This window comes from Gallinula chloropus (assembly GCF_964237585.1).
Source record: "Gallinula chloropus genome assembly, chromosome: 5".
In the NCBI taxonomy this organism is placed as follows: Eukaryota; Metazoa; Chordata; class Aves; order Gruiformes; family Rallidae; genus Gallinula; species Gallinula chloropus.
The window spans coordinates 78,877,172-78,901,213 of NC_140090.1; the positions used below are offsets into that span (position 1 = coordinate 78,877,172).

Sequence of the window (24,042 nt, forward strand, 5' to 3'; positions counted from 1 at the left end):
CTGTCCTGTGCTAAACCAGATCCCTGAGCACCTCATCCAGGGAAGGTGACTCAACCCCCTCCCTGGGCAGCCTGTTCCATATCCCCACAACTCTTTCTGATAGTATGGGGCTCTTTAAGGGATACAAACTAGTGAGTAAGACCACCCAGGTGTTTTAATCTAAAAACTCTGCCATGCTGGTGCTGGGAACACCTATCAGCCTGTGTGTTGTTTCACTGGGGGTGGGGAGAGACACTCACCTGTATGTCCAACAGGTTCTCAGCATCACCTGAGAAATATTCCAGCTTCAGTGTCCTTGGGGCCGCAGGTCTGTGGGCTGCTCTGGACCCAGTCAGTGCTGGTGAGAGGGCTGCTGGCTGTCACAGGGCTATGACTGGATATTTCTATACTTGTAAGGCTGCAATAGGTGGGTCACATTTATTTTATACCTAAAGTTTACTGTAAAGGTTTAGGTTTATACCTGTGCTCAGTCTTACCTAAGCTGGCGCCAGGAAATTCGGATGTCAGAAGTGCTGATGCAGGCAGATATTATTACAGAGGTTTTCACCATGTAATTTCACCACCTTCTCTCACTCCTTACAATTTCATCCTGTGATTTTCAGCAGTTACTAGAAACAATTTGATGTAACACAATGACTTATTCTAAAACCAGGAGTATTCAAACAAGCGAATTGTGATCGTGTCTCTGCTTCAGGCAGAGATGCCCCCTCCCTCAACCCCCCCAGTAGATATAAAGCTGCCAGTGACAGGAAAAAAGTTCATGTTTTAAGTACAAAATAGCTAAAATACATAAAAGCCATCATTTTGGCTTCAGCTGCGTTGCCAAGCTGGTAAGTTAGCATCCTCCTGTCATAGTAATTCTTCTTACATAAAGCACTGTTATTGCTACTGGGATTGCTTTAAGAATTTAAATGCTTTTGTGAAGCATTTACTTGTGGTTTATTTTGCTTTTCAGTAGCAAAGTAAACCGTGGGTTATTTTGGTTTATTTGGTTTATGCATAAACACAAGCCCTGTGTTGCTATAGTGGGGAATAACAGGAAAAATTAAACACCATGACACTGAAATAAGATCCAAATTTCTATCAAGGCTTTTATTTTTGCTTAAAGAAACAAAACCTGCAAGCAATGAGGAATCTAACCTATATAAGGCAATAGTTCCTTCTCCAACTGACTATCTGAAGACGTTTTATTACAGCATAGGTGAAACCACTGCATTCAGCAGTGCTACTGAGAAGGTAGAGATCAGATGTAATGATACCACAGAGTACAGAGATGAATTTCCCCCCCTGCCCCTCTTCCAAAGTCTTAGGATAACCAAAGTCTATGTGTTAAAATATGCAGTTTTGATTTGAAAATTAAGAAACCCAGATCAATAGTTTAAAAGTTAAATACACAACAGTAGTAAATATGCAAAATATGGTGGATAAGCAGAGCGATGAGGCAAAAGAGTAAGTATAATAGTGGATTCTTAGCACGTAACTCTTTGTAATGCTTGGCTTCCCCCCACCCCCTGCGTCAATCTAAACAGGACAGCTATGCAAGGCAGTGAGATGGTACTACTGCCTTACACAGTGTAGTTGAATTCAAATACCAGAGCATCGAAAAGGTAACGACACGGGGAGCCCTGATATCTGCACTGATATGTACTAACCAGGCTGTGTTGGAGGAAAATGAGGTTTTTAAAAAAAAATAAAATACAGTTTTATGATATACAGTACTTCTTCTTCAGTAAGAGAACTTGTCCAAAGGGAATCCATCCTCTTTCAGCACAGATTTCTCAGCGATTTCCAACAGTAATGTGAAAACTGAAATGCCAGTGCAGCTGCTAACACTGAGTGAGACCTTGGTTCAATACATATGCTGCTCATCTGTGTGCAGATATCGGGCGTTTCACCATGTTCCAGAAGAGATTTTTCCTTTCTTTACCCTGACATATTTGCTCAAAAGGTTTGTTATGAGTTGGTTATACATTTGGTTTCTCCATGAGGATCAGCACTCCTTACAGAACAGGTCACAACTACAAATACTCTACAGAGGACCGACAGAGCAGAATTATTCAAGTTCTATGAAATATTACAAAAAAAAAAAGGCTTCCTTCTTAGGAAAATGCAGCTATGGTAAAAATATCTACTACAGTGCACTGCACTGTAATAAATATTCAACATAAATTAATAAGTTACAAGTACCTGAGCAAGTATACAGAGCACCATAGCACAGCACAGCACCAAAGGCAGTAGCTCAGAATTCTTAAAAATAATGCTGTTTTAAACATTAAAAAAATTCTAAGTATTGTCATTAAAAAAAACCGAACTCCAGCTGGAGTTTAAAGATAGTGCAAACTTCTGTCTTCACTTTTTAAAACAAAGGTGTCAGGTTTTCCTTGTCATTTCACATCAGCAGTGTTGCTGGACCTGGATACCTGCGGTGGATGCTTAGGAGCAGGTCTGCCAGAAAGAAAGGAAAGAGCAAATTGTTAGTTAAACTTGAAACTAAACTTTGTTAGTTCCCACTGCCAGCCTCGTGCTTGAGGCACAGAGATGAATGGCAGAGCCTCAGGGTGTGCAAGGAAAGGCTGGGTGAGGTATTCAGGGACAGGGGTTAGTGAGTGATGCAGGTGGTAGGGGGGTGGTTGGACTGGATGACCTTGGAGGTCTTTCCCAACCTTAATGATTCTGTGATTTAGAGTTACCCCAGTGAACTTCAGACACATAGTGTGGGACTATCATACTGGGAGGAGATCAGACATGTTACTACAAACACAAGTCTCATCCAGAAGTGTAAATGGGACCAGCACACTTCTCTTTTTTCAGTTCATGGCCTAATTTCCTGCCTGGCCAGGGGGATGAGCTAGCTCAGTGTTTCAGGTGTTGTTCTTTTAACTCTTTATTTCTTTGGCTGCTCATCAATTTTGCACTTGTTATAAAAAAAAAAAGAGCTACTTACTGCTGGAGAGGAGCAGTTGGTTTTAAAAAGTTGTAGTAGTCAGCTTGAAATACTATTATTTTCAGAATATCTTGCTCAAACAGGCAGCCAGAAGCTTAACCAAAGCTCACTCTTGTGGCCTTTTTGCTACAAGTATTTGGAAACTAACTTGATTTAATTTTTCTAAGCAATGTTAGCTGCCTTACTAGTGGAACTCCTGTACCTTAAAATACTACTTTTATCTTCCTTGGTGCTCACTTTGCATTCATAGGAAAATGAAGGCTACTGGGTAAGTAAATACCATTGACTATGCTCATTAGCATCAGGCATAGTTATTTAACTTCCAGATTATTTTTTTCATCCTCCTTTTTATTTTTTAAGTGTGCAATTTCTGTGCTCTCTGAACATTTTTTACCTTATTTTCATATGACAGAAACTCATGTTCCATGGTGAAATGTGTGAATGGAAAGTTGCTCTTATAGGTGGCTGCTTTTAACAGCATTCAGTTCTCAGCCTAATTCTTCAGTAGGAAACTTGTTTTTCAGGGAGATCTCTGTTTCTCCTGAAATTGGTGCTTATTAATGCCTTTCTTTTGCAAAAAAATGTATTTATTGGGCAGCTTTTGTAATTATACAGTCAGCTGCTTATGGCCAAACTTTCACATGTAGTATCACAGAATCCCAGACTGGTCTGGGCTGGAAGGGACCCCAAGGATCAGAGAGTTCCAATCCCCCTGCCACAGGCAGGGACACCAACCTCCAGGCCTGGAGCTACACAAGGTTGCCCAGGGCCCCAGCCAACCTGGCCTTGAACACCCCCAGGGATGGGGCATCCACCACCTCTCTGGGCAGCCTGTTGCAGCCCTTCACCACTCTCTCTGTAAAAAACTTCCCCTTAATATCTCATCTAAAACTTCCCCCCTTCAGCTTCACTCCATCCCCCTTGTCCTGCCATTATCTATCCTTTAACAAGCTGATTCCCCTCCTGTTTCTCTGCTCCCTTCAGGGACTAGCAGGCTGCAGTGAGGTCCCCCCACAGCCTTCTCTTCTCCAGGCTGAACAAGCTCAGTTCCCTCAGCATCTCCTGTGGAAGTCAGTGCAGTTGTGCTGATTGTCCCAGTGAGAACTGGTCTGAGGGCTTTTATGTGAGCAAATAGGAAGTGTCTGTTGAGTCGCTCTCCACAGTAGTTTCAGTGGAGCATAGTTACTCACAGCATAGCAGACCTGCTCACAGAGGTCTCAGACCTGCTGCTGAATGAAGAGGTAGGTATAAAAGAAGCCCTGTGGATGAGAACTGACCTTACAGGAGTAACGTGAGGCAGAGCTTTGGTGGACGCGCTGTTGTAGCGCGCTTTGGTCAGAGGGTCAGCTGGTAGAGGCTTCCGAGGAGGGTTTGGTTTGTGGTGTTCCTATTAGGAGACACAAGGTCATATTAGTCATTGGAGCAGACAGAACATACATAAGGTAGCAACAACTGAGGTAAATCGAAGGTACGTTCGGAGTAGTAGTGACTACAAGTAGTAACTAGTAGATGTATTTAAATAAGTAACCCATAACTTATTTTTCATTAACAGACACTTCTATTTGAAAACAAAGGTTTAATACTGTATTTTAATGTTTTGATTCTTTACCCTGGAAGTACAGGGTGCATCCATCCTGGAGTTGACAATTAATTGGTGGCAAGTGAAAACAACACAGATTAAATACACAGCATTGTAAAAGTAGTTATATAGAAGGATGGAAATAGTAGGAGTGACTTTAAAATGCAAATTCACACCACCACAAAAGCAAACTGCTCAAGTCCAGTTTGAATTGGTAGCATCTGTGGGGTTTTTTTTAGAGATGCTGCTGTGCTTTCATTCTGGGGAATTAAATGATTCATTAATAAAGACCAGAAGTCATCTGCTGTCAGGCATGAGCTAATGGCTCTTCTGTGTGGTCCTTGAAACCCTGCAAACATGGTAACGCATTTATTTGTGGTCTTCGTTAGGAAGAACTGGGGTAGATTAAGTGACTAACTCAGGGCACACAAAAACTCTTAATATATATCCAAACCCTCACTTCAGATCTTCTCCTGTTTGAGCTGCATAGCCATGCTTTTGCTGAGCAATTTTAATCTTTATTTCTTAAGTTTCCCACAACTATCATTAGTAAAGTTGACCAAAACAAAGTAAGAAGAGTTTGCAAGGATAATCTGGTTAAAGATCCCCTGAAAGATGCAATCAGAACCATCCTTCGGGGCCTGAATTACTCATGAATAAAGAGTGCATCTTTTCATTACTCATTTTGAGCATCCCTTTGTTTTCCTGCTTTTCATGGCCAAGGAAGGAAGGAAATGCAGGCAGACTATCAGTAGGCATTTTGATAAGGAAAAAATATGGATGTTTAAGTAAATCTCATATATAGTCATTTCAAATTAACCAGAAGCAGCATTTTAAAGCTGTATATAATGTCCCTCTTCTTTTCCACTCTCTGCATAACATGTACTAGTTCTTGAGTGAATTGGAAATAGCAACATGAAAAGAAATTTCTTCTTTTAACTGATTGTTATAGCCAAATCTCATCTTCAGTATAAAAGTTAGTGCTGACTGTCATCCAAAGAACTTCCAGTATAAACCAAGACAAACATATCTTGCTATGAGAATGGGACCTGGTGTGGTGAGAGGTGTCCCTGCCCATGGCAGGGGGTTGGGACGTGATGATCTGTAAGGTCCCTTCCAGCCCTGACCATTCTGTGACTCTGAAGTTTGTCTGTGAGCTCTGTCTTTGGGAGTAAAAATAATTGCAAATATTCCTGAAATAATCAAGCCTGGGAAAGGATAAAATAATAGCCAGCCTGCTTGTAAATACTCCATGTAGCTTTCTCTCACAGGGTTATCCTGCTGAAAGGCACAGAATTGAATTAAACACTAGCAAAGGAAGTTCTTCAAAACATCATCATTTCCCACAATACAGAACTAGAACCTTGAGAGTGCCAAGAGAATAAATTGTACTGTCCAGGCTCCTTAACAAAAGTTTACTCAGTGCACTACATTTCTTACACAATGAAACCCTAATGTGCATGTTTGGAAGTGAAACATACCCCTTTGGAACAAGTTAGATCACGGCAGTCACAGATACTTTCTAAATAACCAAGTTATCTCTACAGTAAAATAGGAATTTAAGTTGTTTCTCTAATAATTTTGTTAAAATTCATAATGCTGATTAGATGTGAGAGTATGTGCATCATCACCTCGAGTGTGCTGCAACTTGAAACAAGCCTTGTCACAAACAGGCAGACATTAGCATTATAAAGACAGCAAACAACAAATGCATCTTTGAACACCACAAAGCCTTGAATCCCTTGACTGCCTTCACAGAAGTGCCCTTTTCCCTCAAGTACTTTTACATGATTAATCACATGAATTAGGCCGATCACCCGAGTATTCAGCTCTTTGCTTGATCAGTCCCTAATTGTTATTGCACGATGAGTATTTACTCTTCAACTGGCAGAAGGCTTAGGTACTGTAATTAGGAAGAAGAACCCATCCAGGCTGAGCAGTCTGGAGAAACAAAGGTCTGAAGAGCTTAAGATCTGGTAGGGATGGGTGAACAAAGAGAGAGCAGAACTGTCCTTGTTGACTTGTTTGTGTTTATTAGCTGTGTCCTATGTCTAATCACCACCTGTGACACCAGACAGTAGGGCAAGGGTGGCTTTCTGAGAAGTTCAGAGCAGCATTTACTAATGGGATCCTACCAGTTGCCTTCTTTCCCCCTGTCTTTGTAGGAGAAGCTGGCTGAAATGGCAAATCCATACGTGCTGATCTAGAGCAGCTCTTCACCCCTGGAGTGAGCATCTTTCTCATGGCTGAGCATTAAGGTGCTCTCTGATGCCTAAGCCAAACTAATTCTTTAGACCCTCTAATTCCAGAAGAAACCTCCCTGTGAGGAAGCATGTTGAAATGGCAATCAGACCATAATTCTGATGGGGACACAAGTCCAACACCTCATTTTGTGGTAATTTTTTTGCCCCTAGAGCTTGTAAAACTGCTGCCCTTGAGTGAATATCCTTAAGGAGGAAGCAGCAAAGTGACTTGGCAGAAAGTGTAATGTGGCAAGCTGGTAAGAAAGGGTAAAAGACAGAAAAAAAGGAAGCAGGGAACTCAGATGGAAATGGAGTTGGAGAATGTGTAATGGCTGAGATAAAGCAAAACAGAGGAACCCTTCATAGAAAGATGTCAGCACTGGAAGATGCCAAAAATAGTTGAAGAAATAAATCCCCTTCCCCTGGCTGATTACAGGACCATCTTTTGTATTTTTTTTATGTGCCACAGGAGAATCCAATTTGATCCAGCTTTGTATGTTAACATGTGAGGAAACTTCTTCTAGCCTTTGATGACCTGTCAAGTCCCTGGCACAGCACATAGTACCAGAGTGGCTGTGCTTCCCTGTTTCATCTCTCTCTCCCTTTTCCCAGGCCATTTTTTTTTCCCCTAGACATCTTCAGCTGTTCAACAGAAAGGGTTTTTGGATGGATTTCTTAGTCTGGTTTTATATCAACAACCTAGGATGTGATGCCTTCAGTCTCTGCCTGTATTTAGGGAAGTATTATTTTAACTATTGTCATGATTTCTTTTTACAGCTCTGCTAGGAAGAAAAAGATAGGTCTCACCTTGAGCAGCTACAGAGGCAGCAGGTACGTGAAGCTTTACTTTTTGCCACCAATTTTTAAACAAGCTGCTGCAAGAAGGTTCTTGCCTGAAATGCCCTGGGTGAGAAGGGGTGTCTTCCTCAATTTATTTAAATGGGAACTTAATTTGTGTTAGCTGCCCGTGTCTAAAGCCAGTCTGAGGAGTCATAGGAGAGGTGTTCACAGGAATGACTGCAGCAGAGTGAGCAGAAGGTGAGCCTGGCTTAGTTTTACTAGGGGAAAGTAAAGAACACAAGGCTCTCTTGCCTGTAATAAGGATGACCTGTAAAACACGAGATATATTTTGGTAATAAGATGATGACAGAAGCAGAGTCAGCCACTGAATGCTAACAGAACCAACACCAAGTGGAAGTGATTGAATCAGAGTGCATGGTTAGGATAAACCGGCACCGCTGCCTTGACTTCACTGGTGCTGGGCTGATTTATACTGGCTGTGACTCTGGCCTGTAAATAAAGTATGTTTGCCTTGTGAGAGCATCTGAAAGTAGAAGAAGCTGTTTATCAGACACAGGGTTGTTAAATATTAAACTTGGCAACAGTTCAATTGATGTCTTTTTTGGGGGGTGTGTGTGTGGTTTTTTGTTCTTGTTGTTTGTGGGTTTTTTCCTACTATTTTACTTGCATCCAAAAGGAAATTTTACAGCAAAATAATAATCCATTCACTGCTGTCTCAACAGGCACTAGAGGGGGAAAAGAGTTGTCTTAGACTCTACTTAGTGTGTTGTGCCTTTGTGAGCTGCTCCTCCAAGCCCAGAGGAAGCAGGAAAGTAGCTCGTGCTTGAATATACCTCTCAGAAGGGAGAAGCAGGAGGAGGCAGCTGTGAAGCCATAGAAACCGCGAGCGGTTTCGGATACTCCTCCTCAGCACTGTACTGCAGCACCCAGCATCTGGATGACATTATGAATGTAGCAATGATTTTTCAAGTGCTTCCTTCTTGATGACCTGATGGATGCACTTCCAAGGGAGTGCTGAAGCGATACATTCAGTAGTATCTATATAAACTAGACCAAAACTATTCTCAAGTTAATTTACTTCTGCCAGGCTTTGAGGCAGTAACGTTGTTAACTTCAGAAGAAAAGATTTTTCTTCCCATACAGTGTTTTCTCTGTCCCTAGGATATAAAAAGTAACTATTTCTGACAATCCTGAATTGAGGTTACGGACATAAATTTGAAATAAGCCACTCTTTTGTATTCACTTGCCTTGAGTTGATTCCCTGTTTGTCCTACTTCTGTTTCAAGCAGCCACTGAACATTGAAAACAGTGGTATTTTGCTTGATGGAGTAACCGTCACAATTAATTTGGGCTGCCAAACTGAAAAGCTTTTTTGGCAGTTTCAGATCTGTCAGTCTTTGCTAATGATAGCACTGGAGATGGTGCATTCTACCTTCTGCCTTCTGTGGGATTTGAAGGAGGGGGGAACTTAGGAACATGACTGGCAGTGGTGCATTGGGCGGCTTTGATGCATGGTGACAGGCTGGGGCACATACAGCTGCACCATCGCCATGAGAAATGGTTCCTTTCCCTTGGATAGCCTTTGCTCCATCTGTCTTTCACTGTCAGCAGACAGCATAAGCTTATTAATTGCTATATAAGAAGAAATAAAAGAATTTTACATTCTTTTATTAATGGGACCATTTGATTAAGAAACAGACAAGAACTTGCACTTAAAATGTTAACTTGAGCTACTGTGAAATCTGTAGAATGCTCTAAGTAAAGCAAGAAAAGAAACGATGAAACCACTGAAGCTAAAGAGAAAAGCAACACAAACCAATACTACATCCTATAAAACTGATTTTAGAAAGAATCAGTATTTCCCATTCTCCTGTAAAGGAAAATAAGGGACTAGCAAGCTGGAAAAGGGAAGAAGAAAAACCTTAAGTCCTTTGAAAGCAATTAATAAAGTGTCCACAGTTAGAAAGGTGGGTCTAACCTGAGTTATTCAATGTTCAGACTTAGACAAAATCTACACCAGAGAGCAGAAAAAAGTGTAACATATCACATAAGCACACTGCCACGGCAGCTCAGCACTGTCTCATCCCCTTTTTGTTTCCCTGTGATCTTTGCAACTGCTTTTCCAAGCCCTGCACTTCAGCAGCAGGTTCTCATAGCCAACCCCCCTATAAATCACTGGGAAAGCATCTCAGGGTAGCTCTGAGGTTGCCATGGGAAGAAGGTGCTCCATCCTTGGACATCCTCACTAGGTTCAAATAGGCACAGTCACCCAGGACACAGCTATCCAAGTACAGATTTGCACTATGTGCATCCAAATCGATGTGATGCTCATTTAAGATAGCTTGGTGATAACAACATGTACTTCATTTTAATCTTGTACTATATTGAGAACGGCACCGTGTCTACAAAACCAAAAGAGGTGGGTGTCTGATTCTTTTGCTTAGACACAGTCACGCTACAAATGCAACCAGAAGAGAGAAACCAGTGACAAGAAAAGGGACAATTTAATATAGAAAACTGCACAGGCAGCTTAATCTACCCTGAATATCGCCTTGAGATGCATCTTATTACCCCCCAAAAAAAGGGTTCCTAGCTCTGTTTAAGCATGGCAATGAAAGGTACATCTACATGAAATAGTGTGGGCAATTACAAATTTGCTTTTCAGATCTGTGCTCTGGGAGAAAAACCCAAACAATTGCTGTCCCCCTTGGCAGAACAGAAGCACATCAAGCTAATATACCTTTTCCTCTTGCACAAGACATCTGCAGCTTGACTTCCTGAGCTACATCACTGTACTTGGCACCTTGCTAACAATAAACTGTAGCGTTTCCCCTGCGGTTGGGCAGCTGGCAAGATGAGCCTGCTTTTGCCTGTAATATGGAGCTTGTTTATTCCATTGTGACTTTCAAGTGGTGAAAAGAGAGTTCAGGATCCTAAATTTTAGAATCACAGCCCTGGCTGGCTCAAGCCAGCATACCTACATCACATTTCTAAACCCATACAAAGCATAAAGGCAATACCATGGAAAAAGGCCAATATGAAAGATGAGAAAACACTTCATTCTCCTTCACCACACCCAGCTACTCACACACTATGTATTAAATAAAAGAAAACCGATGGTTACCTGGGCAAACCTCAGCGAAGGGTTGGCTGGCAAGGGTCTTTCAGGCACAGCTTGGTGACATGGTGGCTGGGGAAGGGGTGGTAGGACTCGCTGTGGTGTTTTAGGTTGTGGTAGATCATGTGTCTTCACAGGGTTACTGATGTCAATGATCTGATATGGCAGTGGTCTTCGTGGACCGTCTCTCTATAAAAACAACCCCAACCAAAAGTTATAAATGTCAGGAGTTGACATCATAAGCATTGCTGGCTTATGGTCTGTATTATTTGCTTGCTTGTCTACTCTGCTTTCGTCCACCTTCAACCTCTCTGCAACCAGAGAAGCAAGTCAAGCACTAACCCCTCACTGTTCAGATGTGGTGTGCTGTGGTGTAAGCTAGTTGGCTCTATCCTGGAGACTAAACTTCACCTGACATCTCCACCTGTCTAAAACTTGGGAGCTGTAAGGGTATTCTGAAGCCTACACCAACTGCTGTTCTGCATATTGATAGTTCTGCATGATATCACATAAGAAATGTCTTCTAATAAATAAATTAAATGGCATTCAAAGTACACAATATACTTTTTTTAATCTTTAAAGAATATTTAGGGACTTACTTTCTGTATGTATGTGTTGTGTGGCTTCATGACCAGGTTTTTACTGAGGGATGTGGTATGAACGTAATTAGGCTCTGACGAACTGGAAGACCTCGCCGGGCTCACAGACCTGCAATACAAACATCTATTTACTGAACGCAGCGTTCTGCTTTATAGCAGTTCTTTAACCAGCAGCCTCTTTGCAGAATGAGATTTTGCAAGGACTTTCTGACTTTTTATAGTAAACAAGGAAAGTAAAAATTGTCTGGCGCTCCTGCAAGAATAAAAATAAATATTGATTTTTTGGAAACCAGTAGTCTGTTAAATTAGCTTCTGCAATCTGTGGCAATGCAGCTTTGCAACACCCAAGAGACTATTCTAATGAATCTAGCATTTAAACAGTAATGACCTCAAATATGAAAGTTTCAGCTCACTTGACTTGGTTTAGATAAAAGGCCACACCACATAATGAAACCATTGCAAGGAAATGAAAATAAAGGCAATACTTCCTTTGCTGCTTAATTTTTTTTATCCAAAAAGAGTTCTGTAAGTCAAACCAAAAGCTACATTATTTACTGGCAGTTAGTAAAGTTAAACTAAACACTAGATAACACAGTACTGGTGTATATTTTTGTTCAGGCTGGCTCTAACATATTCACACCAGTTTGTATAAATGGCAAGATGAGAGCTGCCCCATTACCTTCTACTAATATTGATTAGAGTATAATTAGGGACCAAACATACCTTAGTTTCTCTATTGTTGTCTTCTTACTTGTAAACAACCATCTCATGAAAGTCTTCCTTTTCAGATACATGATTGATCCAGCAACGATAAGGCACAGGATGGTTATCAACACTCCTATGGTTACACTCTTATTATCTGCAACAGAACACATAGAGTGGACTTCTGTCAAGAGCCATCTTCATTGAAACGTGCTATGTGTGTGGAGCAGGACGCTGCTGCCTGGCTGGGTTTCTAACTGCAATGAAGGTGAAGTGAATTGAATATGAATTAAAGACTAATAAGCGGTCGGGTATCTGAACACGAACATCTACGTGTGCTCTGCACTGGTGTTCAGGTCCTGCCTGTCACTTATAAATGGGACCACAGGTTGTACAGGCTGTCGGGGGGTCACCCAGAAAGTGATGGCTGTAGTAGTGCCAACTGGCACCTTCTTCATGGGCTGTGGGAGGGAGACTGAGGCTGTGAGAGGGAGGAAAAGGGATGGGAATGCCTAGATCATGGCGTGGGGGAAGTGGAAACCTTTAAATATTCTGTCCCCCAAACATAAGCAGTAACTCTGGCTCCTGCCTATCCAGATTCTAAGGGTTTCATTGTGCCTTAACACTAGGCAAACAGTCTGAGATCTGGACTACTGTGGTCCAGCCCAGATGGCTGTCAAGTTGAATCTGGAGGCCGGAGAGGAGCTGAAGAAATGCCTTCGGCTACAGGCCGTGTGGTCTCAGAGGGATGCTCTGCTTAGCAAGGGGCTTCAGCCTTCTGTACTTGTTCCCATTTTCAGAGTGCTTTAAGCTGCTGTAAAAGTGCCTTCCTGGGACCTAGGTGAGGCACAATGGTGAGATAAACCCTGGCTAGGCAACTTGCAGCTGAAAGCAAGCCTTATTTTTTGGAAGAGGTAAAGCAGCAGCTCTCGTCGTTACGGATATGTGATATGATCATTGCCTGGAGGAGAGGATGTTGTGATTCTTCAGGACTGCTGACCTAAAAAAATAAACCACACTCCCACAGCAGGAGAAACATCTTTAATCTTTGCTCTGGTAACCTATCAGCACTGTCTCAGTCTTATCTGGGTGGATTTTCAGCCAGCCAGCTCTCATCTGCTGACCTGAGCTCCCTTGGCCGCCAGTGAACGCACAGCAACATGGGCTGAACAAACCCCACGTGGGACACGAAGTGCTACTACGCTTTTACACCTTATAGCACAGCAGAAGAGTAAGTCCCTTGCCATCTCTAAAAGATTAATAAAATTAACGAGCTAAGATTATGCATTTTAAATTAATTAACATCTCTCTACCTAACAATTAAATATTTAAGGCTTCTTTGCAAGAAAAACACAGTGTCAAACACGTAGGTTTGTTCAAAGTCAGCTGGGTAAAATCAGTTACTAAACACTAATGAGAGCATGTGCCTTGTTTGACTAAGATGGAAGTATTTTATTGAGCTAATCCTCCTCTAATTTGATTTAGAGATGTGCAAACTACTCAGATCATAATCCAAACCACCCCATCGAGTCTTCATCTTTAAATCCAAGTGTCAGCAACAGAAAATTAGGTCCTCTAGCAATCTCTGTATTTGTTTATTCCTGGTATTACTGGATGCAGCACTGTCTTTGGAGAAAAATGCTGAAGCTACAGTAATTAAACTATTGTTAAAAACAATTTTCTATTAAAATGAAGTGTTGGCTTCCAAAGCACAAAATACAAGAACGATGAAATATGTCCTGTATTTGTCTTCCCCGGTTAGTGCTGTCTATGCAGCACAGAATTATAATGCATCTTGTAGCTCCCAATATACTGAGCTTTCAGGTAAGCTGAAATCTAATGCTTCAGAGCCAATCTTAAAGGAAAACATTTAACACCCCAGTAATCACACTGGTTTGGTGCCTGAGCATGGCTTCTTTGCTATCTTACCAACTCGTAGGTATTATAAAAGAAAAAAGATCTTTCAGCACTGAAATCATAATGTGAGGCTTTGTCATGGAAATGACTGTGATGTCATAAATCTAGTTTTATGATTCACTGACATGTAGAGCATCTGATCCATTTTGGTTCTGAGTAGTAATATTCATATGAAAACATGCAGATCATTTTGCAGCAAGCTTGATTTTATATACATATATGCGAGTAGGCTGCTTGTCCTATGTCACTTCGACATAAATCAGAAACCCCTCTGTGGAAGTCACCAAAGTTACAGTACTCTGGGGAAAAACAGGGATGTGATGATTATCAAATCCCATAAAAGTTCACAATGTGTAGAAGTAATTCCTTCTGAGGCTGGTTAAAGGTGAAGCAAGATGCTATAGCCAACATGCTGCAGACTGAACAAGGGGAACTGAAATATGAGTTACAGAAAATCCTTGTCTCCTGCTACTGCCATGTGTCAGGGCAAGTTCTGGTAAATGTTTGGAAGGTATCCAAAAAATGTAGTCTGAATCTGAGATGGTCAGATACACAGGTCCACAGTACAAAAGATCCTCCTCAGAAGCACAATGTAAAATATTTGACTTTTGGCTATTCCACGAATTTGCATTTGTAATGACTGCAATATCCACTCTTCATTAGCCATTCAACTGCAGAAGCAGGCTGTGTGTACAGTAAAGTTGTGCTGTCCTGACACACTCAGCAGAGAACGCTGGGGCTTGGCATATCTCAAGGTGAATCCAAGAGTACTGCAACGTTCATCTACCATGGCAACAGGATTAGCTCAAGTGTAGGAGTTAGCTCCTCGGTCTCAGCTTAAATCAATACCATTTCCTACTTATTGCAGTGAGCTACACAACTTGACCACATATCTTGAAAAAAAAACCCCAGAAAGGCAAAGAAAAGAACCCACCATACTGCTGTGCCTTCAGTTATGCAAGAATATGGGTGTCCTTAGCTGGCCTTGGTTTTGCTTCATGAAATTTTCAGGTTGGTGCCAATGGGTTTGGATGAAGCTGTTTGATTTACTGACTTCCCAATCTTGCAAGACTGTTGCTTACAAGATGACACTTTGTATTTCCACTCTTTATCATGGAAACACCACATGAAGCATGAATTGGGAGACAAAGGGAAGTGGCCAGCCTCTTTTCAATGGTCTGTGGGGACAGGACAAGGGGTGATGGCCTCAAGTTGGAGCACAGGAAGTTCCACACCAATCTGGGGAAGAACTTCTTCCCGTTTAGGGTGAGGGAGCCCTGGGACAGGCTGCCCAGGGGGTGTGGAGTCTCCTTCTCTGGAGAGATTCCAGCCCCGCCTGGACACCGCCCTGTGTGCCCTGTCCTAGTGACCCTGCTTTGGCAGGGGGTTGGACCTGATGATGTCTGGAGGTCCCTTCCAACCCCTACAATTCCATGAACCTGTGAAGTACTACTGACCTGCTTGCCTAATGGGCCCACTGTCCACGCTGCCACCAAACCCTGGCTTGTCACAGTATGGGGGTGCCCAGTCCGCCTCGCAGTGACAGTTCTTTTTATTGTTGCAGACCTGCAAAACAAGACAAATGACTTGGCATGGAAAGGATCACTGTACACACTGGTGAGCAGCTCTGGCTGATAAGGCCTCCTAATCAGATAGAGACACATCTGACAGGACTAAAACTTGGGGAAGAAAAGATGTGTGTGGGTATCTGCCTCCTGGCACAACTAAGGGGGCACGGAGCCACTCTGCATGCAAGACATCATGCAGTAATGCAGGGGGGCTAAAAAGGCACTTGTGATTTGGCAGGTAATCGCTGCACCAGCTGACAACTTCAATAACAAGGATAATCAGACACCTCTTAAGTCTTATTCTCTCTTTGCCTCCAGCAGCAATGTTCCCCTGTTTCCAACTTTTCTCCTCCTGCCTTCACAGAAGCAGGAGTCTCTCCACAGTGTTAGTGCTGCACAGCTTTCTCAGCCCACTTGGACACTCCTATCCATCGTGGACTGGACTCACACTAGCCTGCATACTGATTGTTCCACTGCTCCAGTCCCCCAGCTCGAAGATGAACCAGTTGCTGGAAGAATGTGTTAAACTGAGGCTGAGGAAACTCCCCCATTGATATCACACCTGCACTGTCTGTAAAGATAGTCCTCAGATCAACACTTCCATGGAGTTAAGGCTCAACTACTGAGACCCGATTTAGCAAAGACTCCCTGCAGAACAAGCGAGCTCCAAAAGACCATCACGACCTCAGCATGTTTCCACAGCACAGAGCAGAAGGAGCTCCTAGACTCATGGTTTTACCTTCAGGAGGTTCCCAAGGACCCAAACACCTTTTTGCTTCCAGCCAAGTAGTGGCTTCATGGCTAATAACAGAGGCTAAAGCTCCACGCCGTATCAACAGAACAGATGAACTGAACAGGACAAAGATGTTCTTGCACAGGACAGAGGTGGCACAGTCACACATAGCTGCACAAAGTGATTTTTAAATAAAGACCTTGGGTTTAGGTCTAGTCATCAATATGGTTCCTAGAGACTGTGCTAATGCTGGTCATCACTGATCTGTTACCACCACAGAGAAACTACTCAGTGGATTAACGGACGTGTTTCTCAGTAAGTCACCAGATACTTCACAAGAATTTGCAAATACACATTTTTCTGGCAAGCTCTGCTGGCAGGCTGTCAGAAAGACAGCACTGGCCAGGTCTGTAGAGTATTAAAGTATCATTCACATAGCTGAGACTGGCTGTGGTCATGTAGAATGCAAATAAAAACCCCAACCAACTTTCCTTTTCATAGACAGCAAGATAATTAAAACTGTCATTTGTTAAGCGTTGGGGGTTTTTTTTACACTCAAGTGCTACAGGAGTTCCCATCTACAATCCCAACAGGTAATTTCTTGCTACTCAGGAGTCACCAGACATTCTCCATCATACAGACATGAAGATGCTTGTCTCAGCTGATGCTCATTCCAGCACAATGATAACATGCAGCACTGTTACTGCTGCCTGGTTTTTCAAGTATGGGATGATAAAATAAATAAATCAAATGAAAATGCCTTCCCAGGAGAGGATAGAGAGTTTCCTATGTCTCTTCCAATGTGGTTGCCACAGTTTCTCACAGAAACAAACAGATCATTAGCAAATCAGGGTTAATAAAGCATAGCTTGGCATTATTATAATTTTCATAATATAAACCAGGTTTCAAAACAGGTTTCAAAACACTTTGATATTGTTACCTGATGTAATCAAATGCACCACTTCCACAGCATGAAACTCACCAATAAGTCTTGCTTTATTTTAATGCTTTTGGAAACACTATTCTATTTGAATCTCAAGTCAAATTCATTTTTTAACTTCTCTGTATCCCCCTTTTTTTTAAATGTTAATGGGAATTCTTCATGAAGGAAGGCTAGACTGAAAATGGCTTTGAAGGTGACAAAATTCCTTTTTATCACAGACTGCTAATTAAGAACAAGACAATTGTTACCTGATAAATATTTCTTTGTTAAAGAAAAATAATTTCATTTCTTGCAGTTCATATAATGGGCACTGAAAATGGAAAGGCATAATAAGAAAGTATTGCCATGACTTTGACTGATACATTACAAACAGCCACAGATCCCAAAGCTATCACATCAAAGGCTTTCTTGACCAGTGCCTACTGACTGACTGTGAAAGAAGTGGTCCTAGAATGCTTACTCCACGTCCATGGCACTTTGTTGCACATTTATGCACACCAAAAACACTCGTGTTCTGGCACCGGCGATTAAGGCAAATCTGCAAAAGAAGAGAAAAAGGAGTTTCACTAGGGACAGAGGTGCTCACAAGGAATCACATCTCTCTTTAGACATCCAGTGACCCATCGATGGTTCTTTTAGCAGTGATGGATTTCCCAACACACGCGCTGTATTGACACCGTTACGTTGGCAAAAAGAGGAGGACATCAGAACTACGTGTCATCTGCTGCTGCCTTTCTAAGCCTTTTAGGTTCTAATCTGGAGAAGCTAATGCTGCTTTTGATTGGCATCCTGGCCCATGCTGAATTTCAGACATACTTCATAGTGGGTTGATATGCTGAGCTTGTGTAAATAAACACTCACAGTTTTACTGAAGTGGAACTAGTGGTGAGCCTCTGGGGTTTCTTCCTTTTTAATAAAAAAATAAAAGCAATTTTAAACCCAGTAATTTGCATTTTTTCAGGACTAGGAATGCTTTGAGCAGAATTCCTTCATGAACCTGATCTGGCTGCATTCATGTCTTCCCAGCGGCAGATGATTCCTCAAGGAAAAGTTCAGCCCCGTCCTGGTGTAAATTAGCAGAGATCTGTTTATATTAATAACACAACTCTTCTTGGTGCTGGTAGAGAACTTACTTGGACCCAGGGCAGCCTGACTATTTAGCTGAGATCATTGGTGTAGAAGGGCTCATAGTTGCTCTTCAGCACAACGGAGGCATTGCTAGTTTTCCCACTCTAAACAATTTTGTGGTGTCAAATATAAACCAAGCATATTTGAAGTGTAATGATAATCTTATAGGGAATGGAGGAAAATAGAAAATCATATGCAGAGTAATCAAATTAATTAATTTTTGTTGTTGCTTTCTAGTTGTCACGGGTAAACTTCACTCTGCCAATATAGCTGAAAATTGAGGCAAATCAAGGTTAGTACCATCTAATAATGCCATCCAACAATCAAATGACTGATTAGGATGTCAGTAATGATAATCTATCTTAAAACTGAGAGGAGAAGAAGAAATTAGGACTGGAGTAACTGTTACTATGCAATGTTGACCAAAACCCAAAAAAACCTCCAAAAAACCCCAACCAAAATCACTGCACAATTTTGCTCATGTTTAACTGCAGTTCAGTAGTACTAAAAGTCAGTCACAATAATTAGCATTAAGCAGGGAATAGTGTTGAAGGAGACGACAGGGATGCTTAATCAGGGCACTTATCCCCTGGGGAGAGGGAAAAATGGAAAGGAAATTAGAGTGAATTGGCATCAACATGCACGCATGGAGAGAATATGGTCTGATTACAGCGGTATTCACAATTCAAATATTCATAGTGCAGCAGCTCACAGAATTTTGATCACATTAAAATGGCTGCATTTCAAATTGTGTATCTTCAGCTTAGAAAGCTCAAGAATATTTAAATTCATATTCTTAATCCATAATACAAACGCACTAATGTCCTCAAAGTAAAACATACAATTTCATAAGTATTAGCCTGTGTATTCTATAGTGTGTATGTGTATGATTAGATAGATTAGAAAGATCAAATACTCATTAGTAAAACATAATGGGGGTGCTTCCCAGCCTTGAATTTTCTTTGAAAAGACATTTTATAACAGACTGACTTAGTAACGTTGTTTTTCTGTAGCAGAACTGTAGTGTCACCAGGGACGTATTTTAAACCTGTTCCCAATGCAGCGTGATAATCCAACGTAACTCCAAAAGCATTCAGAACTTCAGAGGCTTATTTGAATTTACCACAAATAATCAAAGCTTTTTTTTTTTTTTTAATTTCCTTTCTTCTTTCTTTCCCCTCTTTGCAAATAATCCACTGAAGGTTATGGAAACCTTCTTCATTTCACTCCTTCTTGGACTCCTTCCCATTGTGCTTCCCCCACCCCCCACCCCCATAAAATCACAGCTGCCTCCCGCCTTTCCCTGTTCCTTTCCTCACACAAGAAAACCTAAGAATAAGACAGCCCTGTGACAGTTGTATTACATTCACACTGGATAATTCACAATGTTTGCAAAAGATGATTGCCAAAAAAAAATCAGTTTTGGTGGCTGAACATCAATGGGTTTTGATTTTTCTAATTGAGCGTATAGAGATAGCTTTTCCTGCAAGAAAAAGAAGGGGAGGGAGTCAGAATCAGCAGGTAGAATAAAATTTGAAGCCTAAAGTGAAGTTAATGACAATCTTGCAATGCCATAGATACTGGGAAAGTGAATATATTGAACTCCTCAGGGATTCATTAACAAGCCCATAATGTGTTTTGCTCCACTTAGTTTGGTGAAAATCTCTAACCTGCATGGGCAGATACTTGGGGCTATCCTCAAAAAATCAGTTATCAAATTAAGCAACTTGCATTGCACCTGCAAGTCTGTAATCCAGAAGAATAAGGGAGTAGTAAATATAACTCAGTCTGAGCATCAGAAACAATTCTTTTGTTAAAAGTGGAAAAAAATAACCCCCAAAGCAAACCCCAGGCAGTTTAGTACGACGTATTTTGTGGCACGAGGGTAGCAATAGCCTTCCTGGTTTGGAGTACTTCAGAAACTTACTTTTCCATCTTCACACTTGGTTCCTGACAGCACAAGACCAGGATCAGGCATATCATCACCCAAATACACGTGGGTACCACGACACAGAATCTTGCCACCTTCCTGAAGTGGGATATTAGTTTCTATGGAAACAGCGTTGGTACCGATTACAGGTCGATTTGCTCCTCCTTGACACTGAATTTTTCCACACTTAGCATCTCTGAGGGAAATAAACAAAACCAAAGATTAGTTGCATAGTTTTACATGTCACAAGCCCTCTCCCACCACCATGCATCTGCTCCTGTGATTGTAGGGGGAGACCCTACCTGGGTTCACATTTAGCAAAGGAGCTCCTGGAGTCTTTGCCACAGTTGCCGTAAGGATCACCTGCAGAATTGACTCTCTCAAAGCAGATCCCAGGAGCAGGTTTCGCACCTGAAACAAAACCTAATCAGAACTTTCATCTCATACAAGGTGTTTTTAATAATTTTTCTTTGAGCTCCACTGATGCTTTAGGGGAAGGTGGGATGTGATCTGCATATTGATGAAGCGCAACAAAACAGTTGCGCAAGGACCAGCATGCTAATTGAAGAGCCTGAATGTGAGGGTTTTCCACTGTTATTTGTCTCTCTTGGCAGTGCTGAGCAATAGACAATGCAGAACTCATTCTCTTTCAGAATTTCTCTAGATGATATCCCTCTTGTGAATCCTCCTAGGACACAAAAACCTTTAGGAAATGCCAAACCTAGTTTGGTGAAGAAAGACAAAGGCCAGCTGGTAAGTTAACTCCCTTCTTTTTACAGGAGTCCACGTGATTTTTGCAAAAGTCCACGAGCTGAAGCCAAAGAAAATATTTTCAAGAATGGTCTTTTGAAGTGCAATACAGAGCAAGAAGAAACCAGAAAAAATCCAGTTGCAAACTGGAGTGCTTGTAACTGTAAACACACAAACACATGAAGGGGTGAAGAGAATACACTGTGGTTAGCTCAAGCTAATGTACTGGGGAGAGAACTCATCCCCACTTTAATCCTCAGTAAATTCACTCCTGAGAGGAAAGACTGACTTGAAAGAAGGGTCATTTCTACCATGCTGGCAGAAACAGGAATCTGGGAAGACTGGCAGCATCTGGTTCTTATCTACCACAGCCTTTTATGATGGAGGCATATCCTAACAGCAAAGGAACTTCCCTGATGGGAGTAGTACTGGAAATGTTTGTGTGGAGAGATTACTCATCCCTAAGTTTCAGAAGTTCAAAGATACTATTAAACCATCTATTCCAATGTCTTATGCAGACAATGTCTTGTCCACTGTTTTCCAGACTATGGCAAATATTGAATATCTTCTAGGAGAAGACACCTGAGTTCATCTGAAATGTTTAACAAGTGGACGACAGACAAACCAGTCCCTGGTTTGACTGTTGCAATGACTAATTAGTCCATGTATGTGAATTTTATCCCTTTGCTCTGGTGTGAAGTGTGGCTTTTATTTCCAGCCAATAATCACTGCTCTTTGTAAGATCAAGAGGCCCTTTGCTAGGGCCATTTACTGCCCCATAGGGGTTTTTTCCAGGGAGATAATTAATAGCACAATCAAGTCACTGCCAACATTTCAACTATTCCAGTAGAGGAGGATGTAAAGAGATACACTCACTAAAACTCCTAACAGGTATCTGCTAGATACATTTTTGTACTTTTGACAGATCAGCCAAGCTAAACCAAAAAGAACTGGCAACAAATGATGTGATGGCCTAAAGGCTGAGAATATACCATTTCTGTAGTGTTGCCTGATCTTTAACAGAGACAGAATACCTGACTTAATGTTACTTTTGTTTTCTTCCAAATGTTTTGAGCCACTTCCAAGTGCATATGCTTCTAACCGTGGGCAAAACCTATCACTTATTTCAACCATCCTGAAGATTTAATTTGAAACCTTCAGAGAGGAAGGAGGTTGTTTTGTTGTGTTTTGTTTTGTTTTTATATATATATATATTTTTAAAAGGGTTCACATTCCTGGAGAATAAAATACAAGTATGATTGTAAAACTTCCCGTTAGTGTGAATCTTTTCACTAATAGCTCCAAGATTAAAGCCTCAATTAATTATCTGCATTTCATAGTCAGAGGCTTGACTAACAGTATATACTGCTGAACAGCAATCTAAATGCTATTAAGGACAAAATATTAAAAACTTGGAGAGGCTTAAGGCTCTCTTCCTTCTAACGTTTTTAAGTACTGAGGCTGGAAAACTCAGAAAGAAAGGCACAGAAGGAACAGAATATGAGCCACTGGTTCCCTGGAGAGCAGGACAAGAGCTTGAAATTCTTTGGAAGATTACGATCAAGCTTGCTGAGTTCAGAATATTTCTCAAATCTGGAACTATTAAAAGGGACCCCGCACAGGATTCTTTCACTTCTTTTCATTAAACCACAAGCAATAATCAAAAAATCAACAAAAGCATTCAGACAAGGCACTGTGCAAAAAGCAAAAGGAACATTTCCATTTTCAGCACATAGATTCCTCCTCCCCTCTTTCCAGGGCAGGCACATGAACATGTGCATATACTATGCCAGATTTTGAAGGGGAGGAAAAAACCCCATGCTGTAAGCAAGAGGCCAAGTAAAACTCCTTTTTTCTCCTACATCTGCAAAGACTGACACACTCAGACCTATATCACCAAGGGAATAAGCCCTCCTACCCACCTACTGTGACCATATGCAATTGCTATGAGTCTCGTTTGGGTTTTTTGGCTGGGAGCCTTGTGTCCCAAGCAGTTCAGCTGATGGCATATCATTGGAAGGATGGAGGCTTCCTTGGAGATGTGTCAGCAGCACCCTAGACCTCAGCCATGCTTCCCCCAGAGAGGTGTGTGGCTCAAAAAGGTGCCATGTCCTTTGTAAGTGAAATATCAAAGATTTATTTTAAAAAATGGTGCTGAAAAGAGAAAGGGCTCACTGAAATACTAAGAGATTTTGAGGTATTTATTGTCCTCTTTCTCCTGGTGAAACTTTTTTGGTTGTGTTGGGGTTTTTTTTTGAACGCAGAAGTCGAGTGTGCTACCCATGATGGAAAGCAGCCTGCAGGAAGAAAAACACATCTGCAGCATCCTTGCAGGGCTCAGGCAGTGAGCTTTAACTCCAACCACTAGTACTTGACAAGAAAAAAGATCTCATGGAGTACAAAAAATGCTCCCCTGCCAGGCTCGGAGCAGCCTGTGTATGAAAACACCTGGTACCCAGTGATCATCTGTGGCTTGGAAACTAAAACCCAGCTTCAGTTTCTGGTATCAAACCAAAACACGGTTGCTGCTTCGGATTCAGATGGTTGTTCCCCTCTCCTGACTGGTTTCTCACAATATTTGGACTTTTTTATAGATGAAAACATATTAGAGTGTATGAAGCTGAACAGATGGAGCTACCAAGTTAAAAGGAGGCTTTCAGAGGATGCTTAAGGAAGAGAATTGTAATGCTGTGTTTCTGGAGGAAACCCATTTATCATGATTCCACCACATAAACTGAAGCAGAAACTCCCGTCTTTCTCTATTCTTCTACCTCTAGAGGCAAAGACAAAATGATTTGTGAAAGATTTCCAGTGGTTATTAAGGGCTTTGAGCTGGATGAGCAGAGTTTATTTCATATTGCTATCGATAATTATAGTATCATGACCCTGTAATTAAGGTCCCATCAGCCTTTCCACGCCAAGCCTCATTCGAGGGATTAAATCAGAGGTTTGAAACTGCAGAAGGTCAAAGCTCACCACTGCAGTTGTCAGCCTGGAGAGGGTTTCTCTCCCCCACACCTCCAAATGTGTATATTCATGAGCCTCTTTCTTTCCCTCTACAGTTCAAAAAAAAAAGGGAGAAAAGAG

The 24,042-nt window shown here is 41.5% G+C and overlaps 1 protein-coding gene across 2 annotated transcripts in view; it reads right to left on the minus strand.

Moving 5' to 3' along the window:
• Positions 1–2,384: 2,384 nt before the first annotated feature.
• The window catches only part of ADAM12 (ADAM metallopeptidase domain 12), a gene marked incomplete at its 3' end in the record, with an annotated part of 190,540 nt that continues 168,882 nt past the window's right edge, over positions 2,385–24,042 (minus strand). For both annotated transcript variants that reach the window (XM_084264940.1, XM_084264939.1), the window contains 9 exons: positions 20,508–20,616; positions 20,203–20,401; positions 17,608–17,685; positions 15,361–15,469; positions 12,008–12,143; positions 11,285–11,393; positions 10,692–10,874; positions 4,222–4,331; positions 2,385–2,445 (listed from right to left, as the gene is read on the minus strand). In XM_084264940.1, the coding sequence (XP_084121066.1) occupies positions 2,385–2,445; positions 4,222–4,331; positions 10,692–10,874; positions 11,285–11,393; positions 12,008–12,143; positions 15,361–15,469; positions 17,608–17,685; positions 20,203–20,401; positions 20,508–20,616 (1,094 nt within the window). The remainder of the gene's footprint in view (positions 2,446–4,221; positions 4,332–10,691; positions 10,875–11,284; positions 11,394–12,007; positions 12,144–15,360; positions 15,470–17,607; positions 17,686–20,202; positions 20,402–20,507; positions 20,617–24,042) is intronic.